This window comes from Triturus cristatus, chromosome 3_1 (assembly GCF_964204655.1).
Source record: "Triturus cristatus chromosome 3_1, aTriCri1.1, whole genome shotgun sequence".
Classification (NCBI taxonomy): domain Eukaryota; kingdom Metazoa; phylum Chordata; class Amphibia; order Caudata; family Salamandridae; genus Triturus; species Triturus cristatus.
In genome coordinates, this window is record NC_140583.1 from 232,236,738 (window position 1) to 232,260,524 (window position 23,787).

At 46.3% G+C, this 23,787-nt stretch overlaps 1 protein-coding gene across 1 annotated transcript in view; it reads left to right on the forward strand.

Moving 5' to 3' along the window:
• ADAM10 (ADAM metallopeptidase domain 10) overlaps positions 1-23,787 on the forward strand; it is a 508,880-nt gene that overhangs the window by 335,308 nt on the left and 149,785 nt on the right. Inside the window, exon 6 of the mRNA XM_085643752.1 lies at positions 498-647. Coding sequence (XP_085499878.1) covers positions 498-647 — 150 coding nt within the window. The remainder of the gene's footprint in view (positions 1-497; positions 648-23,787) is intronic.

Sequence of the window (23,787 nt, forward strand, 5' to 3'; positions counted from 1 at the left end):
TAGGGCCCCCAAGTCTGCTTCCTATGAAGGTCCATTATGCCACATAGCATGTGGACTTTCTGGTTCTGCCATGTATCATTCAGAAAAGTATGTGACATTATCCTGTCTCAGAATCTTTGTTTTGTTACTATGAACTGCGCCCACAACCAGCAAACTCTGGTCTGCGATGGACGCCTTGACCATGGTGTGTTGGCGCCCGGACCCGGAAGCGCTGCGAGGCAATATTCATGCTAGCACAGCGCTCTTTAAATCTCTGCCAATTTAGCAGATGCTTTTTGCACTGTTTTCTTCTCTCCCTGAAGCCCAATTTAGTCATCCCTTATCAACCCATTCCTCTACATGCGATGCATTAAGTACAAATTCCAAATCAATTATGTGCATGAGCAAACCGCAGTGTATTTGCTTTTGAAAAACATGGCCACGGGGGAACCAAGTTTAATCTCGCTGGTAGCATCTTCTTCGTAATTTGTGAAAATTCTGCGTCTGTTCCTTGGCAGAAACCTTTTGAAGAGCACGATGACGAAGGACCACAGATTTTAAGAAGTCGGCGTGCAGCTCAAGCTGAAAAAAACACCTGCCAGCTCTACATCCAGACTGATCATCTCTTCTACAAATACTACGGAACCAGGGAGGCCGTGATTGCTCAGGTACCCTACTGATTAAAGAGATCTATCTTTGGCTAGTCTGCGGTTCCTCTGACTTTATTAAAAACTTTTTTATTTTTAATGTCACATATTTTATTGATTTTTACACATATAGTCATCAACGCTTTGTTGTTACAGGGTGGCAGCCCAAACTGGCTGTGTTTGTTGAGGATACAGTTACACAGTATAAATGTTTGGCTGTCCCCCCCTATCCACTGTCCTGCTAAGAGAATAAGAATGAGTGAAAAGGGAAAGGCTACAGAATAAGGGAGAGAAAAGAAGACATAGTATACAAGAAGATTACTTCATTCGTTTTTGCGTACTGATCTTGTAGGGTGTTTATGGCCATTTGGGCCCTTTTTCTAGGTCTGCTCACGGGGGCTCGTAGGGGTCCAGGAATTCATCCAAGGAAGCCCACATTCCCCTGGAGGTTTGTCTCCATGGTGAGTTCTGCAGGGCAGTGCTGTCTGCGCCTCCGAGATACGTCACCCAGTTGAGCCAACCCTTGAAAGTTGCCTTGGCTGTATCTTTCCATTTGGTGAGTACTATTTTCACTGCTGCTGTCGGTAAGAGATCGAATAGGTCTCTGTCGTGTTGTGAGTCTAGCTCTGCTGTCATGAACGCGGTGGTAATGGTAGAGAGATCTGGCTTTAGTGTGCACCCCAACGCTTTATTTATGAAGGTGAATATTTTCTCCCAGAATCTTTTAACTTTGGGACAATAATAGATAAGGTGTGCTAGGCCCCCCTTTTCTTTGTCGCAGTTCCAGCACAGGTAATTTTCCCTGAGGCCCAGCGCCGCCGGGCGAGCCGGAGTCCAGTAAGTTTTGTGTAGTAGCCAGAATTTTGTCTGTGCTAGTACTGGGGAGATTTTGTTTTGTGAGGGGGAGGCCCAGAGGAGATAGAGTTCTCTCTCGCTGAGTGTGGTGTCGAGTTGTTTTTCCCAGTATGGGGCTGTTTTGTCATTAACTTTGGTGGAGCTGGGGCGTAGTAGCTTGTAGAGATGTGATACCTGATGGCCTATTCTGTTGAGATTCGTCATGTATTTAATGATTGATGGCTTGTGCTTTCCTAATTTCGCTTTTGTCAGGGAGTTCGGTTTTTTAGGAAGTTGTACAGTTCTATGTCTGGTAGTTTATGCTTCGTTTTTAACATGGTGAAGGTGGTGGGGCTTCCCCCCCTCTTCAAGCTGCGCTGGAGATTCCTAGCCTCTTCCATGTGTCTATGGAGAGAGGTTTCCCCCTGTACTTAACCTTGGTGTTTGCCCACAGCGATTCCCACATTGTTTTTTACACTGTACTCCATTTTTTGATCTATTTTAATCAGGGTATTTTTGAGTATTGGATTGGAAGCATGTATGTGTTTATTGGCTGTGAGGAGTACTATTGGCTCTAGGTTATTTAGGACTTTTAACTGTTGGACTGCTGCATTGACTTTGAGTATCATAGAGTGCTCATACTAGCCTCTTTGTCTATATTGAATACATTTCCACATAGTTTGTCTGATTGTGTTTTGTATGGCTCTGAAAATACGTTAAAGGTCACGGACAAAGCGGGCCATTGCCCAGAACTTCCACCTTCGGCTGAAGTTCTTGCAATAATAATGTGTCTTCGTCCCTAAGCATGCGTAACAGAACTTGGGGCCTGATTAACTAAGGGTTTGCACCAGAGCAAAGTGGTGCAAAGCATCTCAAACTCTTGCAAGGATATTTACCTTCCAGTCCAAAAGGTATTTTGCTCTTGAAAGGTGCTCTTTTCTCTGCGAAAATGGTGCTTTGCGTCCGTTTGCGTCAAAGGGATGTGCTTTGGGTGTATTAGTGGAAGCACCTTTAGTTTTTTCACACATGCCTGATCTAAGATGCTCACACTGGGCATCTTGTTAAAAAAAAATAAAATAAATAAATAACGCCCACAGGCATTAACATGAAGAAAAGTTTTTATTTCGCCATACAATGTGCGAATGTTTCAGAATTTGTATAGACACAGGATTTTGTACCGGAAGGGTATGGTTCCAATATAAATCCTATGCTAGACAGCATACACACACCTCTTCACTATGGTGCAACGGGTATTTGGGGGTGCTAGACAGGCTGTTTGAGCACCAGCGCAGTGGTAGTGAGCAGAAGCAGACCATTTTTAGGTTTCGCCCAGCACAGTACTTGCAAAATCTTTTGTAAGCAAAGTAAAAAGACCTACTTAAATTGAGCTTGGAGCCCGCCCATTACTTACCATTGGCCTCCACGTCACACATTTCCTTGCTTCTTATTGGTCAGGGCTTCCTCCTCACCTCAGCCTTCATTCTTGGGCTTTTTGTGTTTCCCTGCCGTAGAGCATGAATCAAGTATAGCTCCCTGTCTGCGTCCAGTGTTTAACTGGCTGCAGGTCTATTTTTTTATATATTTTTTTTATCTATGCACTCTTATAAATTTCATATGCCTACAGTCCCTCTCCCCACACCTGCCCTCCTCCTGCTGTCCATTTTTACCTCCTGCTGTATGTTTTGTTTTCGCACCCCACCCTCCTCCCACTGTTTTTTCTGTTTCTCAACCACCCCCTTGTCCTGCTGCTGTTCTTTTTCTCCCCCTCCCTTCTCCCTCATGTTGCTTGCCCCTTCTCCAAACCCTCCACACTGTTCTAAGTCATTGCGCAGCAACGCAGGCTGCTGTGCAACATGGCTTAAACTAAAGCAAGGCACTAGACACGGTTAACGCTACCTGCATCATACCTTTTTTCCCTTTACTTTAAGCCATGTTGCACAGCTAGCGCTGCTGTGCAATATGAAAAAAGCATTGACCAAACTAAAAGGTCTCGCGTATGCAAAAATCTATTGGCTTTGCCAATGCTTGTTAATAAATATGGCTCTGTGATGCTTTCTCCGCCTTGCGCAGCATCTCTGGTTGCTGTGCCGTGTTGTGCTAAAAAATAATAAATCTGCCCCTCAGTGTGCATGCCTAGCTTGTACAGCCTTAGCCATCGCGTTCTCAGGTAGTTGGTGGTGATTAAATTGACAAATAATCTTTGTCATTTCTCTCCCCATATGTTTTCTAATCTAATCCTTTCTCTGTCTCTCTCAATACCTCGATTCACTGGCTCAGATCTTTGTACCTCACCTTTGTCTTTCACACTTCCCGCTCAATATATAGCGTGTTCGTCATGGTCTCTCTCTACTTCTCTTTTATGGCTGTGTCCTGCCACTCTGTTCCTACATCTTTATCCATCACTCTAGATCTCCAACCTTTTCAGCAATAAGAGTCTCTTATGTTCAGTGAAAATCATCCCAAGCTACTAATATTATGAAATCCGTACACATCAGAATAGATTATTCTAGTGGCCTCCCTATGCAAGATCACCAGCCGTGATCGCCTCATTGCAGGATTACCAGCAGTAAGGTATAAAATGATTTGCCAATTTGGAATGCCTCTACAAGGGTAATTCATAAAAGCCACAGCTGCAATGCCCCTGGCACCAAGGTAATAGTACCAAGGTGACAATGTTAGTAATATATCCCCCAATGCTGCATGATGTAACATTTTCTAGTTTTAAATATATTTTGGACATTCTGGGCTATGAAAATACTCATTTTCATCTCGAATACTCATTTTCTAATTTTATGTATACATATATTAATCCATCCAAGCCTAGGCTTCTAATTTAGCAGGCCGGGCTGCACACAGCATAGCTACTCACGGGTAGGTTGAGTGCTACCCCTAACTCGCAAGCTACTTGGAGAAGCCTGCTCTAGATGCCCTCATCTGTCTTTAGTCTCTCTACCTCATCCCTTCTCTTTGGCCTCAATGGATTTTTCCCTCCGGCAACTCTGTATCTCTCCATCATCTTACTCATTCCTCACATAACCTAATTTCTAGCTTTACCTAAGTTTTCTCTTCAACCTTACCAATCTCTCAGCCCTTTCTCTGCCTCACCACTCCCTCTCCTTTGTATCTCATTGCTCTTTCTACGTCACATCTCCCTCACTACCTCACCCTATCTCACTAGTCACTAACTACCTAACCAATAGGTTTACCTCACCATCAGTTTGCTACCTCACCTTTCCACCCTTCTATCTCTGTTCCTTTCTATCTCCTCGAAATATCTTACTCTTTTCTGGCAACCTCGATTTCCGCATCTGCCCCTTTTTCTCGATCATAAACTCCTCTCTGTCTCTGTTTCTCTCTCTGTTTCTCTCTCTGTTTCTCTCTCTGTTTCTCTCTCTGTTTCTCTCTCTGTTTCTCTCTCTGTTTCTCTCTCTGTTTCTCTCTCTGTTTCTCTCTCTGTTTCTCTCTCTGTTTCTCTCTCTGTTTCTCTCTCTGTTTCTCTCTCTGTTTCTCTCTCTGTTTCTCTCTCTGTTTCTCTCTCTGTTTCTCTCTCTGTTTCTCTCTCTGTTTCTCTCTCTGTTTCTCTCTCTGTTTCTCTCTCTGTTTCTCTCTCTGTTTCTCTCTCTGTTTCTCTCTCTGTTTCTCTCTCTGTTTCTCTCTCTGTTTCCCTGTTTCTCTCTCTCTGTTTCTCTCTCTCTGTTTCTCTCTCTCTGTTTCTCTCTCTCTGTTTCTCTCTCTCTGTTTCTCTCTCTCTCTCTCTGTTTCTCTCTCTCTCTCTGTTTCTCTCTCTCTCTCTGTTTCTCTCTCTCTCTCTGTTTCTCTCTCTCTCTCTGTTTCTCTCTCTCTCTCTGTTTCTCTCTCTCTCTCTGTTTCTCTCTCTCTCTCTGTCTCTCTCTCTCTCTCTGTCTCTCTCTCTCTCTCTGTCTCTCTCTCTCTCTCTGTCTCTCTCTCTCTCTCTCTCTCTCTCTCTCTCTCTCTCTCTCCACCTTAACTATCTCATTCAGCCTCCTCCTTTTCTGTTTCACAACTCCCTACTTCTTAATAAAGCTCACCTCCTTCTCTTTTTCACTTGTGCCTCTCCGCTTTCTTTTTTGTTCGTCACCACATTTCTCTTCCTACCGTTCAACCTCAACTCTGCCTGTCTCTTCCCCACTGCTTTTTTTTTTTTTACTCATCTGCCTCTCTATACATTTCTTTCTCCCTATCACGATCTCCAGCATGCTAGAGACCTTACTTATTTCTCTACCTCATTTTCTCTGCCTATATGTTCCTTTTTGTTTCTCTCTTTATCTTTCCTTGTGGCATCCTCGCCTTTCTTTATTTACTTAACTTCTCTCCCAACCTCGCAAATTTCTGGACTTCATCTTTATATGTATCCCCTTCTACCTCTATTTCACGTCTCACTACACTATTCTCTTTGTCTCTCTCCATCTCCTGTATCCTGCTCTGCCCCATTTCTCCTACTCGTCAGGGTCATAGGTAACTGTGCAGCTAGAGCAGTGCACAGAGGTAAAGAGGGCCCAGGCAGAAGAAAAATTATGAGAAAGTTTAGATTATATAATCAAGGAAATGGCCAGATACTGTCGGAGCAGCTGTTTAATATTAAATTCTACAGCAAGAGCGCCGGTAGTGAAGGGAGATAGATTTGTGATTAAAAGCTAAAATTGCAATCGATATGTGCATATGTCTTTATTATCACCCTTGGGAGTTGACATCCACATAAAAAATATAGATTCAAGCTTAAAAAAAGTGACTTCCTCAATGCTGGCTCCAGCTTTCTTTTGGCACAGTTCGGCTGGCGGACACCACAGAGTTTGAGCTATTAACTATTTTTGCGTGGACCTGTTTCTACAGTTATAACATCTAATTCAATAAGTTTTGGCCTTCTGAGGACTTGCATGAGGGGACATGGGGTAATAAATTAAAAGATGCTCCAAACGCGGGGGGGGCTCCAAAATGTATCTTACCGGGGGCTTAATCCGTTCTTAAATTTTTTATTTTTTTTTGTTTCAAAAACCTTTATTTGACAAAAAGTAAACATACGGGTCAGCACAGCAGGAAGTCACATAGCCATGTGTTACCCCCCCTGATCCGCAGGAGGTGGGGGGGGGGGGGAAGAGGGAGGTGCAGTTTACAGGTACACGGCCATTTAGCCGACATCCCGGAGGACCGGCGGCGCTTCAAGGGGATCTACCCACAAGGAATCCCATTGCCATTACTGCAAATATCAGTGGCAGCACCAGCCCTCAGACCCCGCTACAGACCATCATGTATGTGGGGCGGTTCCACCAGTAACCTCCTTCACCAGCTAACCTGAGCCAGTCCCTGAGTTTCTGTAAAACAAGTCCCAACGCCCCTCCTCCCATCCCACCCCGCGCACGTCGTCTCATCACTCTCGCATCTGCGTACTGTCCTATCCGCCGTCCCTGCATCCGGCTGTAAGCAGGCAAAGCAGTGCTCCACTCTCGGTTCGCCGTCCACTCTGCAGCCACCCTCCATCTCCCCCTCGATTCCACTCAAAGCATGCCACGCCCCTCCGGGTAATGCCCCGCAACACACTCAGCCCACCGGCTCGCCTCCTGAGCGTCACGCCAACCCACCATCCAGTCATGCGTCTACCAGCGTGCGCTCCAGTATCACACCTGCCTCCGCCTCGCTGTGCGCATCAGGTCCATCGTCCTGTGGCGCTCCCCGGCTCGCCCCCTCAGCTTCCCCAGCCGTCAGGTATGTTCTGTACAGTCCCCAAAAGTTTTTGGGACGGCTCTTCGGGGGCAACAATTCACTATACGTCTCCGCTTGCGTGCAGCAGTACAGCATATCTCTGACCCAGCGTTTTTTAGTGGGGAGCGGCCCCCTCATCCAGCACGACGCCACAACGCGCCGAGCCGTTAAAAGCGCTATATCCGTCAGGCGTCTGAGCGCCCGCGGGAGTGGCCTGGAGAAACCCAGCAACGCCAGCGCCGGGTTAGGCTGTATGTCCTTTTCTAGTATCTGGCTCAGTTCCAGGAACAATGCTGTCCAGAACCGGGCTATACCCGGACAGTGCCAGGCCATGTGTATGAAGTCCGCCACCGGGATATGGCAGCGTTCGCACTCTGCCGATGGGCGAAGCCCGTACCTGTGCAGTCTCTCTGGGGTGTAATAGACCCGCTGCAGGAACTTAAAGTGTATCAGTCGGTGCCTACCGTTTAACGACACCCTTTTAGTGCTAGAGCAGCAGTAGGACCACATCTCGCCCATTATTTCCATTTGTAGGTCGGCCTGCCACCCCCGTCTTGCCGCCGAGCACTCGGGCGCCCGGTGCTTGTCTCCAAGTTTTTTGAGAGTCGAAACGAGTTTGGCTGTATGTGAGTTCCGGGACCTCTGGCGGTTCCTCCAGGCCCGGCCCCAGCAGGGCCGACAGCGCGCCACGGATCCTATGGAATTGGAAGCGCTGGAGCTGGGTAGCCCCAGGCCGGGCCGAGCAGATCTGTTCCCACGTTTTAACCACCCTATCCTGGAACAGGTCCGCCAGTTTGGCGATGCCCAAGGCGCCCAGCGCTCGTCTCACCCCCGCGTCCCTCAGTGGGGGGAGCCAGATCGCCCACTCCACTCATCAGTGGGGAATACAGCAGATCGCAGTCCTGCGCCCTCCGGATCGCATGCCATGCATGATTCGTGGCCTTTAGGGAGTCCAATGTTCCCACCCTGCGGTCCACCGGCTGGAAGACAGTTGCCGGGAGGGGAAGCGGTTCCGCAAATAACCGCTCCATCAGCACGTGCGGTATATCCGTGGTGGCATGGACCCACGTATGTAGGTGGGCCGCCTGCGCTATCCTATAATACCTTTCCAGGTCAGGGGCCCCAAGTCCCCCCATCTCGTAGGGGAGCGTCAGGACCCTCCACTGCACCCTGGGCTGCTTACCACCCAAGGCCAGCCGAACCAGGGTCTGGGTCAACTGCGCAAAGAAAGCCTTAGAGAGTACAATAGGGATGTTCGCGAAGAGGAACAAAAATCTCGGCAGAACCACCATTTTCATGATGGCCACTCTGCCCATCAGCGACAGAGGGAGTTTGATCCACACCTCTACGTCATCAACAAGTTTGGAGTAGGCTACCCCGTAGTTTTCCCGGAGCAGGACCTCCGGGTCCTTGTGCAGCTGGATCCCCAAGTATCGGACGGGGTCAGTTGTCCACTGTAGGGGGTATTCCATAGTGAACGGCACTGTGAGCGGGGTCAGTGGGAACGCCAGCGACTTATTCCAGTTCACCTGGAGGCCCGAGAGGGCCCCAAACCGGACTACCTCTCTCAGCACGGAGGAGAGATTCTCCTCCGGGTTGCGGACGTAAAGTAACGTATCGTCCGCGTAGGTAGAAATGCAAATCCGATAGGAGGGGAAGTTAATACCTTCGAATTGATGATACTCCCGCATAGCGCACGCCAGCGGCTCCGCCACCAGAGCGTATAAGAGGGGAGAAAGGGGGCACCCCTGCCGAGTACCCCTGGAGACCGCGAAGGCGTCCGTGACTCGGTCCCCTATGCGCAGCCTGGCCGTAGGTCTGAAGTATAGTGCACCCACCATCTGCATGAACGGTTCTCCCAGCCCTAGTTTCCTCAGAACTCTCACCATGAAGGGCCACTCGACAGAGTCAAACGCCTTCTCCATGTCGAGGAAAATCACCAAGGCCTTACCTCCCGGGTGCACATGCTGCATGGCTCCAAGGACTGTGCGAATGTTATAAGTGAGGTTCCTGGACGGGATGAACCCCGCCTGCTCCGGGGCCACCAGCTCCAGCACCAGCAACGCCAGACGCGTAGCAAGGACCTTTGCATACAGCTTGGCGTCAACATTTATCAGGGAAAGCGGTCTGTACGAGCCGCACAGGTTCGAGGGCCGCCCAGGTTTCAGAATGGTGACGAGCAGTGCCTCTCGCATCGAGTCCGGCATGCTACCCTCCTGGCAGATATCATCAAAAAGGGTCATGATGTGTGGGAGAAGTTTATCCTGAAAGGCCTTGTAGAACGCCACCGTTAGCCCATCCGCGCCCGGGGCAGTGCCCGCCCTCATGCCCCCCAGTGCTTCCAGGATTTCGTCTTTTTGCACCGGCAGCGCCAGGAATTCCCTCTGCGAATTTGACAGGAAGGGCATTTTTATATAACTGAGGTAGTCGTCTATCTCCTCCTCCATTTGGGAGGATTTTGCTGTGTACAGCCCGGCATAGTAGCCCCGAAATTCTTCCACTATCTCCGTCTCGTCGGTAATCACCGACCCAGATGCAGTCACCAGCTCGTCAACGACTAAGGGCCGCCTGGTGCTACGGAGTATCCCCGCTAATAGGGAGCCCGGGCGTTCGCTCTCCCCATAGGTGCGAGCTGTGGCGTATTTGCCCATGTGCTGCACTTCCCTGTCTGCCTCGCTGTTGAAGTCTGAGACTAGTGTCTGAATCTGGGCGGCCACCTCTGGGTCCGTGGACCCCCTGTGTCGCTCCTCCAACTGAGCCAGTTGCGTCAAGTTCTCATACGCTGCCGTATGGATTTGAGAACACCGGAGTGCTTGGCCATGGCCACGCCGCGAATGTAGGCCTTAAACGCGTCCCATACCGTTTGGAAGCTCTGGACGGTCCCCAGATTAGCCGCGAAGAAAGCGTCTATCTCGTCCGCCAATTCCCCCCGGTAGGCCTCGTCCAGCAGGGAGTAGGGCGGCATCCGCCACGTGAACGGCGGCAATCGTGTGCCCGGGGCAGCAAATACCATGAGAAGGGGGGAGTGATCCGACAGAGTACGAGGTAGAACCTCGCATCGCTTGACAGCCGCTAGGAGCGTCCGGGACGCCAGCCAGTAGTCAATTCTGGTATGCACATCGTGATATGCCGAGTAATGCGTGTAACCCGCCTTTTCGGGGCTTCTATGTCGCCAGACATCAACCATGTCCAGTTTGGTCAACTCCGCCTGCATGTACACAGCGGCCGCCGCCGGTCGGCGGACCCGCCCCGAGTAGCGGTCCAAAGTCGGGTCAAATACGAAGTTGAAGTCGCCCCCCCACACCATGCGTGCCTGGGCGTGATGCCTGCACTGTGCAGCGAGTGCGGAGTAGAACTCCGGGGTATTCTAGTTGGGACCATAAACATTGACCACAATGAGGTCATGACCTTTGCCGATACACCGAGCGATCAAGTAGCGTCCGTCCGGGTCAGCGGGCAGCTTCTGCAGCGACAGTTTGGATCGCGGGTTCACCCATGTGACCACCCCTCTAGCGTGTGAAGTAAAGCCTGCCGCCAAGCTGCAACCAGACAGACCCCTGTGGGAGAGCAATTTACTAGTGAGTGGGAGGTGAGACTCCTGCATGAGTGCAAAGTCTATGTTGTGCCTATTGAAGTAATTCAGTACTTTGCGCAATTTGCGAAAGTCGTTCAATCCCCGCACATTCCATGTGAGCGCTCTGAGGGTCACCTCACGGCCATCCCCCTTCAACTCTCCATGTTCAGGCATTCCTGCAGTCATACTTCATGGCTTCCGTAGGGGGAGCGTCAGCGGAGGCCCCCCCCACCAATCACAGCCCGACAGCACATCTCGGGCGCACAAGAACATAGCAGAAGACTCTTTTCTCAACATACCGTGAATCCGTTCTTAAATTATCAGAATATCCTCTATTATCGTCCAGTTAATAAAGGTGGCAGTACGATTGCTTAGGGGGTGCGAACCAGGGGGATGGGATGTTGATCTGGAGTGCAGTGATACACCAAGGCTGTTCTAATATAAACATTAAAATTGAAGTACATGTGGTAATATTGTGTAGCCCGTTGTAGTTAACAGTTGTTAGATTGTGCATTGGAAGCTTAGTTCACCCTCAGTTGTGTCCTGCAGAGAGTGGTGTCCACTGCTCAGGAAATCATTAAGGGCGTGCATTACAGAGCTCTTTCCTGTTCCATCAGTAGAAGAGAGGTGTAAGAGCTGCCAGGGAATCCGTACAAGGCGCCCAGAAACTGGAAAGCAGCAGCAACACTCCCTATTCCACTCACAGGAAATAAAGGAAACTCTTGCATTTCAGTGAGGTTCTGGTTCTCATCATTTTGAGATGACTTTGTGCTTCACTTGTATTTACTCTGCAGAACTAAACCCTTCCCAGTCTCGCCGGCCAGCTCTGCCACTCCCTTTCTTTCAGCATCTCCAAAGAACCCTTGACACCAGGGCATTGGTGAGAGCGCGAAGCCCATCGGAGACTTATTAATATGCTCTTGGTTTTAGCATAAATCTGCAGCAGCTCGTGCTCTATCTTCAGCTCGCCGTGCCCAGTGCTGAGGCATGTAAGGGTAAAAAAAAAAAAATAAGCTGGTTTATTGCCCGGTACTACCTGTGGCTTCTGCAAAGGAATTATTGCCACGAATGGTGTTTTTCCAAATTCAGTTTTGCAGAACTCCGCCTTTTGCCGTGCTGAGTGCGAGAGGAGGAAAAGGCAGAGAGTGAAACATTGAGTGAAAAGTGGGAGTGCAAGCAGGGCTGGCATAGTAAGTGTCAGAAGTCAACATAGCAATAGAAGTGGGCAACAGAGACCGAGAGATGGAGGGAAAGTGATGGAAAAAGGAAACATTAGAAAATGGATAGGAGTGTGAGAAAGAGCTAGTGAGACTGTAGCGATGAAGTGGGCGAGAATGTGAGCAGAAAGGAAGCAGCGTAGGGTGAGTGTAGGAGTTGGAGTGGAAGTGTGAGGAAGTCTGTTGAGGAAGTTGGAGAGGAAGGGAAAGTGTGTGAAATAGAGCCATGTTGGTGACACATGCGGGGAGACACGGGGAAGTAGAAAGCTAGAGCAAGAAAGATTGTAGGACTAACCAGGCCGCTAACTAATTATTTTAATTCAGTTTGACATAATTACTGTGGTTTTGTCGGCTGTGTCCGCTTGTGTAGATTGAAGTTTCGAGGTCCTTATTTTATGGATAATTGTAATTAATTTTTTGTAATCACCTTGACTTAGTTTCGAAACTTCCTGACATCTTGTTGTTCCCCTTCTGAAAACCTTATACACTAAACCCGTCCCTCCTCATTCCTCCAAGATCATGGATCTGTGGATTCTATAAAATCACAGATCTGTAGATTCTTTTCTCTGCAAACTCCCCAAGCATCTGGTACTTTTCCAGCGTTGGTTTTCTTGCGGTGCCCCATCCAGAGAAACCACTTTATTCACTTCAGTCACAGGCTACCTCAGTTTATAAAGCTTATCGGATTCTTTTTTTCTTCACTCATTTCCTGCTGTTAATCGGATTTAACAACCTGCTCCTCGTCTCTGCTGCTTGGTTTCTCGTTAAATCAGGTCGCTCCTGTGGCTTTCTTTGGCATGATTCTCCCACACTTTCACCTCAGTCCCGCTTGCATTTTTCCAGTGATCTGCCACTTGTCTGCTGACGATAAAAACAAAAAGTTAGATTTCTCTTTCTCTCTTCACAGAAAGATGAAAGCAGTGTTGAATGAATCATTTATGGTGCATGCCCTCTCGAGACACACCATTCCATTCTTAGATTTCCGTTTTTTAGCCTATTTGTAAATCCCCTCCTCTGCCTTTGTCCGTTTAAATTTGTAATCGTGGTACCTCAGTTGAGTTAGTCTTTATCAACTTACTTTTTCTTAGTCCGCTCACATGTTTTAATTTTACTAGTACAATGTTTTTGAAACCCAGCCTTCTGATTGCTCCTCACATCTTTCCTCACACTTAGGGCTGTTCTACTAACGTTCTTGATTCCCTGCGATTTTGATTTGCTGTGTTCCTCTTCTGTTTTAAATGTTGCTCCCTCTTCAGTGTCTTCAAATATATTCCAGAATTTTCTCTATCATGTATCCCCTCATTAACCTTCTTGCGTGGCATTCGCCCCTCCATGAACATTCATATGCATTTATTCCTTGTTCCTCGATGATTCTGAACTTTGCAACTCATTTCTTAACTCCCTCTCTGTCTTCTTCATTAATTGAAAAACTGTCTCTCGCTTGTTTTTCATGACCTCTTATTTTCTCAAATGATTCCCAATGTTGTAACTAGTTTTAAACTACTTTATTATGTAAACAGTTATTTTTTTTCCCCAATTTTACACATTCCTTTGGTTAAATATGTTGTGTCCTATGAAGGTAGATACCAGGAGCCAGGATGTATATTTAAGTCTTCTTTATTATCTCTCAGTCCAAGGTACATCTGTCTTGACTCCAGCCAGCCTAGTGTGGTACCAGCCCCACCAGGAGCAGCCTGCCTAGCTGCTCAGCCCATCTCTAACTGACAACACTCATCCACTCAAACACCCAGGCATTCCACGCATCACAGGCACTCCAACATTCCGTTATCAACTCACACTCTGGCTGTGCAGCTAGGGGCAGCAGGGCTGGAGTACATGCAAACACGCATTAGTAGGATATAACAAAATCCTTGATGCAGACACGTCCTGTGACCTGCAACAAAGTGTTCAAATCCATCCAAGGCCGACTCTGCCTTCCATCATAATCAGGTTGGTAAATTAAGTAACATTAAATTGGGTAACGGGAACACCGGTTACTTACAGTGCTATGTAAACAAAATACATTGCTACAGATGCAACAATGCAAGTTGTGTGGAAATAAGATTTGTCCTTTCTCATCAAAATGTATTTTAATGTAAATATCCAGTGCCTACATTTTGGTGAAGAAATGCGGTTTTAGAAAGTCAAGGAGGATTGGCAACGTTAAACCTCAAACAGTTCTTCCACACTGGCTGTGAATCATTGTATTTTTTGACCAAGTGAGTCCTTTGCATGTATATAGTATTCCTGAACCAGGGCCTTTTAGCAACCCACTATTGGTATGATCTGTGAAATACAATGCCACTCGGAATCGTGTTACTGCAGCCTTTAAAATGCCAATGAACAAACCTCCAAATTTACCACTGGTTTTGCATGAATGTAATATTGATTCTCTGCTGTTGGCATAGTACTGTAGAATTAGTATAGATTAACTATGCAGTATCCAGCCACTTAAGTGCAAAAGTAATGGAATTGCAAATCAGAATGCCACAACTGCAGTTTGGCTTGTATCGTTGAACCATAATTGCTACTATAGGTGCAGCAGAGGACTCTAAAGTTCTAGGCGACTGCCATCCCAAGTCTGCCTGGTCATACTGGTCTACCGATAGAAGCAGACAAGATTTTCCTACTCCCCAGTACCTTATCCTTGAACAAGTGAGTGTACAGTGGGTCCAGGAATGTCGCCAGGTCTCTTTCATGATCTACATTGCGCCATAGGGTGCATATTGCTGCTAATCCTGAATGATTCTATCTCAAGAAGCTGTTTAAAACAACTTGCTGTAGAACGCATAACCCAATGGCACCCAGTTTTAGACACTTTAGTATGTGGCACTGGTAACAGAATGTGCAGGCCTGTGTAGGACAAAACCTATTCTCCATGTTCATTTGTATCAGCATTCTTGTTCTACTGAAAAGGTAATGTAATTTGAAAGATTTTATGCGTATAATGTTTTAAGTCCAGTGAGGAACTGTTATTTTACTTCTCATTTCCTTTTAGGCCCTAAGGGTGTAAAAGACTGCCTTTACGGTGCATGTTTCCTGTCCAATAGCGTAGCAAGGATGTCATGGGCCCTGGTGCAAGCAAGGAAACTGTCCCTTTTGACTGTTGTTTGGGTGATAAAATGCAGCCAAAATGAGTGATCAATGGGCCCCTTTGGGATCTGGTGCCACTGCATCTGCTACACCAGTGGTAGCTAAGCCCCTATTCATGTCCCTTCTAAGGGCCTTATTAGGAGTTCGGCGGTCCTCCTGCAGCACTGCCATTGCCCCGTCTGCAGGAGGACCGCCATGGCTGTGGTGCGCCTGCCCACCAGATTCAGAGTTTAATCCAGGGCGGGGCTGCAGCGGTCTCCCATCGGTGGGTTGTTAGGGTCATAGGAGAGCCTTACATGCAGCCTGCCGCCGTGACAGCACCGACTACATGTTCCTGCACGGTGTGGCATGCATGCCACACCGTGCAGGTACAGGGGTGCAATTGCAGGGGGAACAACATGTACCCCTCTGCATGCTTCCCGTGGCCCAGATCCAGCAGGAGCCCTGTTAGGGCCTCCTTTCTTGCCTCTCCACATCCTTTTCATGGGGCCCTGACTGCCATGAAAAGGGCAGTGAAAAGGCAACTTGTAATAAGCTAGTCTGTGCCGGCAGCGGCACTGCCAGCATCAGTGGCGTAACGATAAGTGAGGGGGCCCCCCTACAAGGTACGTGAAGGGACCCCCTCCGGAGTCTAATAGGAGCGCCCCGGCCGAAGTGCAGTGATGAGGGGGCCCCCTGGAGCTTGGGGCCCCTCCCCGCACTGCGGGGGATGCGGGGCCTGTGTTACGCCCCTGGCCAGCATATTCATGCCGGTTGCAGACCACCAGCCTAGCGGGATCCTTAATGCCGGCTGAGCCAGCGGTCTCGTGGCCGTTTGACCACCACACTCTGAGTACTGCGGGCGGACCTGCAGTGTGGCGGTGGTTGGACTGCCACCACAAATACAGCGCCCCTGAGGACTGTCGTACTCCTTAATAAGGGCCTAAATCTGTAAGTTGGCTGTCACTGATATTAATTTCCCTTTCTATAAATGAATGTGCACAGTATTACCTACAACTACCTTCTTCCCTATAGCTTTACTTAGATGTTCGCGCTGCATAATTCCACAGCTTTGCTACATAGTATTTATGGCTTTTGGCTGACTTGCCTTAATTTGTCAGGAAAAATTACATGTACCCTAGGTGACACAACAACGAATTTATGTAGACCATGTGCCAACTTTGCAAAACATTATTTAGTGAAAGATATCAACCCCAAATATGTAGAACTACAACCACATTATAATATAGGGAAGATTAAAAAAAATACTTTATTTTTTATAAGCGTTTCATATAGCATGAATTAGACCTGAGACATCCGGTATCAGAGCGCTTTACACAAGCACCAGTTTCATTACAGATGGACACATTAATTTTTGTTAGGCACGGGGAGATTAAGTGATTTTCTCAGAATCACAGAATGTTGCATGTCGTTGCCGAGACTCGAACCGGGTTCTCCAGCTTCGAGGTAGACCGCTCTAGCCGTAAGGCTACATCCTCCTAATCATATATGTGTGAGCGAGGCCATCATTGCTGAAACGCGTTGCAAGGGCTGGTGATAGTTGGATAATAAATGACGGTTCGACCTCCCAGAGTGCTTGTGTCTTCAGTTTGTGGATATAAACGTTTCGGACTATATATTGACACCTTATGCGACACCACGCAACACCTTAATATGGCAGTGCAGCACAAAGCGGATGCAGTAAATCTTCATAAGCATATATGCATATAACTATTATTATGGCAAATTCTGTGGTATTGTATACATTCTCTTTGTTTCAAAACACAAGACTTGGGAAACAAGAAATAAGTCCTTAGTGGACTCATTTTGTGTTTTTATGTCTGGTGTTGTGAAATATCGTCCTTAGTGGTCTTCTCCTGCCTTTCACTTTGGTTCTGAGAGGTTGCTCTTTTTTTTTTTTTTTTTTGCCTTTTTGTCTCAACTCTTGGACCCCTCTCTTCTTATTGGTGGCGTCAGAACCTCAATTTCCATTCTGCACGTTGCTCTGATTGCAGAGGGGTTGCTGCATATAATTGTTTTTCTACACTTTGAGTAACCATTTTTTTTACTTTCTTGTCATCAGTTACTTTTTTTTCATTTTATGTTTTTTAAACCACGTTCTGTTCAAACCTCTGCCATCATTTGAGATCACCCCATGCTTTTCTCTTGTCTCTTATGAATGAACCAGCAGTTCAGGGAGTAGAAGACACGCTGGTAGGCCACAAATAATAATTTCCGGCATGGTACTTTCCATTAACTTACCGCTGCTAGTCCTATTACAGACAAACCCTTCACTGTTTCCTGTTGTCATCATTCGTTGTGGCTTGTTTAATTCTTACTTGGGTAGCATAGAGGGATTGATTAATATTACAAAAGATATTCTTTGCTCAGCTTTAACCCAATTTCCTGATGATCCAGCCATGAAAAGAATGTGTCCCATGAGCTTCCAACCTTGGTAAAGAATTCTACAATAGATTTTGTAACCTGAAAAGAATTGCACATTTGTGTTCTTTTCCTTGAATGTTGTAAATTTTCATACCTTAACTATTTACTTAGCAGATTTTTGCCTACTAGTGTTTTTTTTGTAGAGTAAACCTGCATTCCGTTTCTCTGGTGCAAAGAACCTACTCTGTCGTGCGGTTGGCAATGTAAAAGAATGAATGGATAATAAATAAATAATAAACCTCCCTAAGCTGGTTCGGCATCCTGGGGAGGTGGTATCGCTGCTTGCACAGGTTTAAATATGCTGGTTCCCTTGTATTGTCTTCTGTAATTGGGCTGAGGATCTACCTTACTATTTTACACTTTACTTTTAGCAAGCCTAGTCCATGTGGTTATATAATATCCGCCCACACAATGCCGAACGCAAATGTAATTTTTGCACAGCTGTCTACATTTTCATCCTACGCAGTGATGAAGTTAGGAGTCTTGTCTTTCTTCTATGTGAGAATTGTAGGTTTCAGCTGGATGTGTGGTTTTAAGGACTTGGATTAGTAAGGTGATGGTTGTAGTGAAATAGAATTAGGAGAGAAGGAGGACTTTAAAATATAGTAAAGAGTATTAGCCTAATGACCAGGCACCAAGGAGGGAAGAATTTACCAAAAAAAAATCAGGAGAACTCCACTCGCCATAATATACAGAACCAAAAACTATTGGACTTGGTGAGCGTTTTTTGACCATTTCCTTCCTAAGACCATATGCGTACAGCCACGGTGGCTGTCTGGGCCTCTTGAGATCCTCGATACAAGGGTACACTCTGAGCGCTTTGAAATTGGCGACCATGGTGGGTGCTTCTTCTGTCTTCCTTATCAGACGGATATGTTATGGCCGTCAACCATTCAACACTTGGCTAAAACAAACCATAAATATTGCTGTCTTTCTTATTGTGTGAGTGCTATTAGCTTCCTGCTTTATATTGTTTTTGATATGAAGGATTTATTTTATCCAGAGCGGTCAATAATTTAATTTACATAAATGTACTCCCCTTCTCGTTTAATGTTAGTGGTTTGTGTTTTCTCCTGATGGAGTAGAAGATTAAAGGGCCCCCTTAGTGTATGTAGACATATCAGGGGACTGCTCTCCTCTCTCTACATACAATGTGGGGAAAAAAAATCTGTGCGTGTTTGTGTTTATTTTTTTTTCCCATGCACATTTGTGTAAGGTCATCGTTTTTATAAGATTTGTTTAAACATAACTTGAAATTGGTTAGGCAATATAGTGGATTAAGTTTTGAAAGTAATTTTTCTTTTAGCAATCTTTGTGTGTGCTACTATTGTCACAACCAAATTAAGAGTGATTTCGATATCTTATGGTGAGCAGAGTTTCTCAGCAACTGGAGACAAGGATGCAGACTACAGGGATGACATTTTTACATGGGATTTCAACATGGTGTTTGAGTACAAAATAGGATGTTGTGTGGCAGAGCACTCAGGCGGACATCGAATAAAAAACATTGGAATAGTTAGGGTAGTATTTACGTAGTGTGGAGGTAAGGAACTCGCATAAGACTCAAAGTATGGAGGTAGTCTGTGTGGGTTTTGTGATGTAAAAGCTTTTGCAGTTTCACATGCCTAAGAGATTAGCAAATCCACGGCTGTTGTCAGAAGTTTTGTGAGTAGTGTATGTAGCTGTGCTCTGGATCATTTTGAGGTTAATCTGCTGGTAAAGTATCGACATAACTGTAAAAAAATAATAATAAAGATATGAATTAATATTTTTCAGGAAATGTGCAAATATTTTGCATAATAGATGTAGTGACCTGAAAGGAGAAGGTGTTTGGATGAGAATTGTGCTGATGTGATCTTTATCAAGTTTTCATTTTCCATTCGGGTTGTCAGTGTGTTCTCCAGGAAGAGATTACGGTCTGTGATTTGGACTTCAAAGGAGGGTAAACTGACCATCATGTGCGTATACTGAACAACCGTGATGCAGTACAGTGCTTAAACTCCCCACCTGGTGTGATTGGTGAGACGGTGCGTGTCTCGGTGAGAAGCGTTGGCAGCGAGGTGTGAGATCAGTCGGTAGCTTTGCGCTGTGGATGCTTTGTATTAAAGTTGAACCGGTTTGTAGTAGATTTGGTTGCAGGATGTTGGTTCTTTAGAGCAGGTTTAAGAAGATGAATGACTCATTAGGGTTGTGATAATTGAAACTGTCCCCCCCCCCCCCCCATCAGCTATTATTTGGTTGTGACATTGTTACATTATGACCGACTCTGACTTGCTTACTGATCTCCACTGAGCTTTTGCTTCCTTGCAGCAGCAGGCTGTCTAGCCCCCAGGAGTGGGAAGCAGGAGAAGTTGGCATTATGTTTGGAGCCATGACTTCTGCCGCCTCAAGGGGAAAAAGGTCTCCTTTACTATGGGGCCCTATCCCCGGTCAAGGGCCTCTATGCTAAAGCAAACCCCGATCTCCTTTGCCTGCACAATATCAGTAAATTTACAAGATGGCGTCGGGGGAGAAGAAGCAGTAGTATAAGGAGGTAGATACATATGTCCCACTGAGAGAACCCTCTGACCTTGCCATCCGGGCCAGTAACCACCTTTAAGTATTTTATTCTCCTTCAGATAAGTTAGCCGGCAATATGTTTAAGTAAAATGGGACTTGATGGTTTGTGGTAAAAACTAGTTCTCTTTCCCCTCACTGTACCTTGGTTTGTGGAAAGCAGTCGGCACCTCTCTAAAGGCATTGGCAGCAAGAACGTTAGTGAGACGACTCCCTTCCGCAAACCAAGGAAGGGCTTTGGAGGGAATAAGGATGAAGATTAATCCGAATCCTTCCTGACTACTGTAGCAAGTTAAAGGGGTCACTCCTTGTTACCGGCAGCAACACTTGGTGGTTCTGCTGCACCTTTCTTCTTTGGGACGCAGAAACTGTGGAGGTTGCTGTTTGCGGTGATTATCCTATTGCTGTATATTCATATTCAGTCTTAACACAGTTTTTGTGATGCCTGCAAATTCAGATTTCCTTTTCAGTTTACTCGCAGCCTCTGCCTTAGCAAACCCTGAGTTTCAACATCAGGGCTATTGTCACCCTTCCTCTTTGGATTATTTTTGAGCTCCTTGCTTCTTCTTTTTCAGAGTTCCTAAAAACTAGTCTCACCACTTTATTGTAGTGTTATCTTCTCCAGAGCTCTCTGTTTTGGTGTTGCAGGCGATTCAGAAGGGAGTTTGTGTTGCAATGGTGTGTTTACAAGAAATCTGTTCATTATTAAACAACTTCACATAAGGGTATGATAGGCAGAAGTAATTTTTACATAAATAGTTAGTCTTGTAGTTGATAAATGTTATTCATAATATGGAACTACCTGGCAGTTTGGTGGGGTTGGTGTAGTAAATCAGTCTTTTAACTCCTTGGTGAAGATCTTTCTCCATCCACTTTACCTTGATTCTGAGGCCCCTGGCCAGCTCTTTGCTCCTTTGTGTTGACTTTACTTGTTTCCAAGGGTTTTTACCCACTGGAGTTGTTATTTTTGGGCTCTAGTGGTGGTTCCTTTAACCACCATACGTCCATTTCACTATGTGTTATAATCCTCCCATGAGTCTGGAGGAGGTGGTCTATGGGTTACCATAGTGATCCTTGTGCTAGTGGTTGCATGCCACCCTTCATCCAGACTAGCCTCTCACCGTCTTGCTAACCTGTTCAGCTACTTGAGTCAGTGAGGACCGGGGAGTTGGAAGCCAGCTGGTGTTATGGGAGGCATGACATGGGGCTGTTTTGTTTTGGGCAAAATAATAATTGGTGTGTCCTGTATAAGTAAAATTCGTCAAGGTGAGTTACTTCTATGGCAATCCATTTTGTAACACTTTTTGTACAGTGTGTGCTAGTGTGCCATGGCACTTTATTCTCCACATTTCAGTTCTGACTTGATAACTTAAAGCTGCAGACTTCATGGTCATCATGTTGCACCTGCACTGTATATTTCTGATTCATAAACTAGGGCAGTGTTTTTCAAACTCTTTTTAACCATGACTCAGTCTTTAGAACAACCAGTGTTTGTGACTCTCCCACCTTTAATGGGCATGAGGTGCAGTGATAAAAAAACATTGAAATAGATATGCTTTCAGATTGATGTGAAATACCAAAAAAACATACTCTCCAATTTTGTATTTCTCTCACAGCAATTGTTTGTAAAGGCAAAACCTTGTCAATGCCCTTTGATATGTCTTTATTGACTGTGGCCAAGATATTAATCTGCCCATAAAAGTAGCAGATGGTGAACTGCACTGGAGTCTGGAGCTAGAACATTGCTGGCTGGGGTGCTGGCTTGTGGCATTTGTTCACTAAATTCATAAGGCTTCTGAAAAATCTTGGTATTGAAACTAGTGAATTTTCACAAATTTGGAAAAAACCCTTCTGCTGCAAAGTAGGAGGTAAGGCCTTATATCCATGTTTGAGTAAAAACGAGACCCAGTGGTGCATTTTGCGATGTGTAAAATACATCCATATAATTTGTATATATTCTAAACACAGCCCAATGGCATTGGCGAGTTTTCCGGAGCATCAGATTACATTACACAAGGTGAGATTCATTTTATTATAAGCATGGTAGATTAAGTGATTTCCCCAGAATCAAAGGATGTTGATTCACAATCCGCAGCCCTGGCTCTTAGGCCACATACATATTTCTCAATATATATTTGTGTGTTTAGGAAAATTGGGTTGTTGGTTGAATGGGGTTCGTTGGGGTTTGAGCACTCGTTAAGCAGCAACCACAATCCCTGTCAGGGTGAGGCACAAACCAACCCTAAATTAATCTGTGCTCAACCCTCTGGTAGCTTGGCACAGAGCCGTCAGGCTTAACTTGGAGGCAATGTATTCATGCAACACTTCAGACTCTAACAAAAAGAGTACTACACAAAAAGAATCCCACCCCACCTTAAAAAATGGTTCTTTCTTTAATGAATAAAACAAGACCAAATCAACAAACATTCAATCAGAACAACTGAAAATATTCAATTTGAAAGATTTTGTGACAGTAGCACCAAAAAGCACAAACGCCAACTGTGGTTAGTGGTCGTACTGGACCAGGACAAAGTTCCAAATTCAGGCTGACTGTGATGGAGCATGGGATGGCTACAGGGACCCAGTTAGGCCAGCTTAACAGAGTACTTTAAATCCTGGTTTGCGGAGTATTACAAACGTCTGTGTCGAAGATGCTTCACGCAGGCGAAGCAATGCTTTGGTTCCGACATATGGCAAAGCTGCAATGCGAGGTCCTGCAACGTCGTAGAGGATCCTATCGACCAGGTTTGCAAGGCGTAATCCTGCGTCGAGGATGCGACATGCAGTCAGGGCATTGCGTTGGATCTGAGGAGCTGTGAGCCTGCAATGCAGTCCAGTGTTGTCATCAAGGCTGCCATCGATGAGGGATGCGAGGGCCTGCATTGCGTATGTCACGCAGTGGCGGTACTGATGGGCTGTGTTATGATGAGGGTCTTTACGACGGGTCCAATCCACGTAACAGCAGCGATGCATCGGTTCTGCCCGGGTTTTGCACTGCAGAGGAGATGTGCGATTTTCGCTGGATCCACAGAGGCTGGGAGACCCCCATAAGCTCACTTCTAAGTGTCCAGAACTGGGGTGGCACCACTTGGCAGATGGTAGAGTCCAGGTGCAAGGTTGTTGGAAGCCTGTTATGTCCCTTAGGCTTCAGATCAGGAGACCAGCCAACTAACCTTTAAAGTCACTCTGGGTTCAAGAGATGCATCTCCAGTCCTTCTCACCCAGGCAAGTGTAGCAGGCATCCATCCAGCAGCACAGCAGTCCTTTCAGCAGTACAGCAGTCCTTTCAGCAGCACAGCAGTCCTTTCAGCAGCACAGCAGTCCTTTCAGCAGCACAGCAGTCCTTTCTGGCAGAGTATCCACCGGTCCTGGAGTGGACTGAAAAGTTGGTGTCTGAGGTCCCGTATTTATACCCTGTTGTGCCTTTGAAGTGGGGAGAAGCTTCTAGAGACGTGCCTTTGAAGTGCCTTGGCTCCAGACTAAATACAGGTACCCTTTGTGTGGAGGCAGGACACAGCCTATTCAAATGTAAGTGAGGCTGGGCTCAGTTCCTCCCTCCCATCATGCAATTGATGGCCCATCCAGTCACACAGTGGATTCATGGGTGCCCTATTAACTCTTTGCATTTCGGCACACACTTCTAACTTCAAGTTCATCTTCATCTTAGATGTCGGTGTACATGTACTCATTGTTCCCACCCAGTTTTTGAAAAAAAAAGAAAATTAAAGTTTGTACCGCTGTGTTC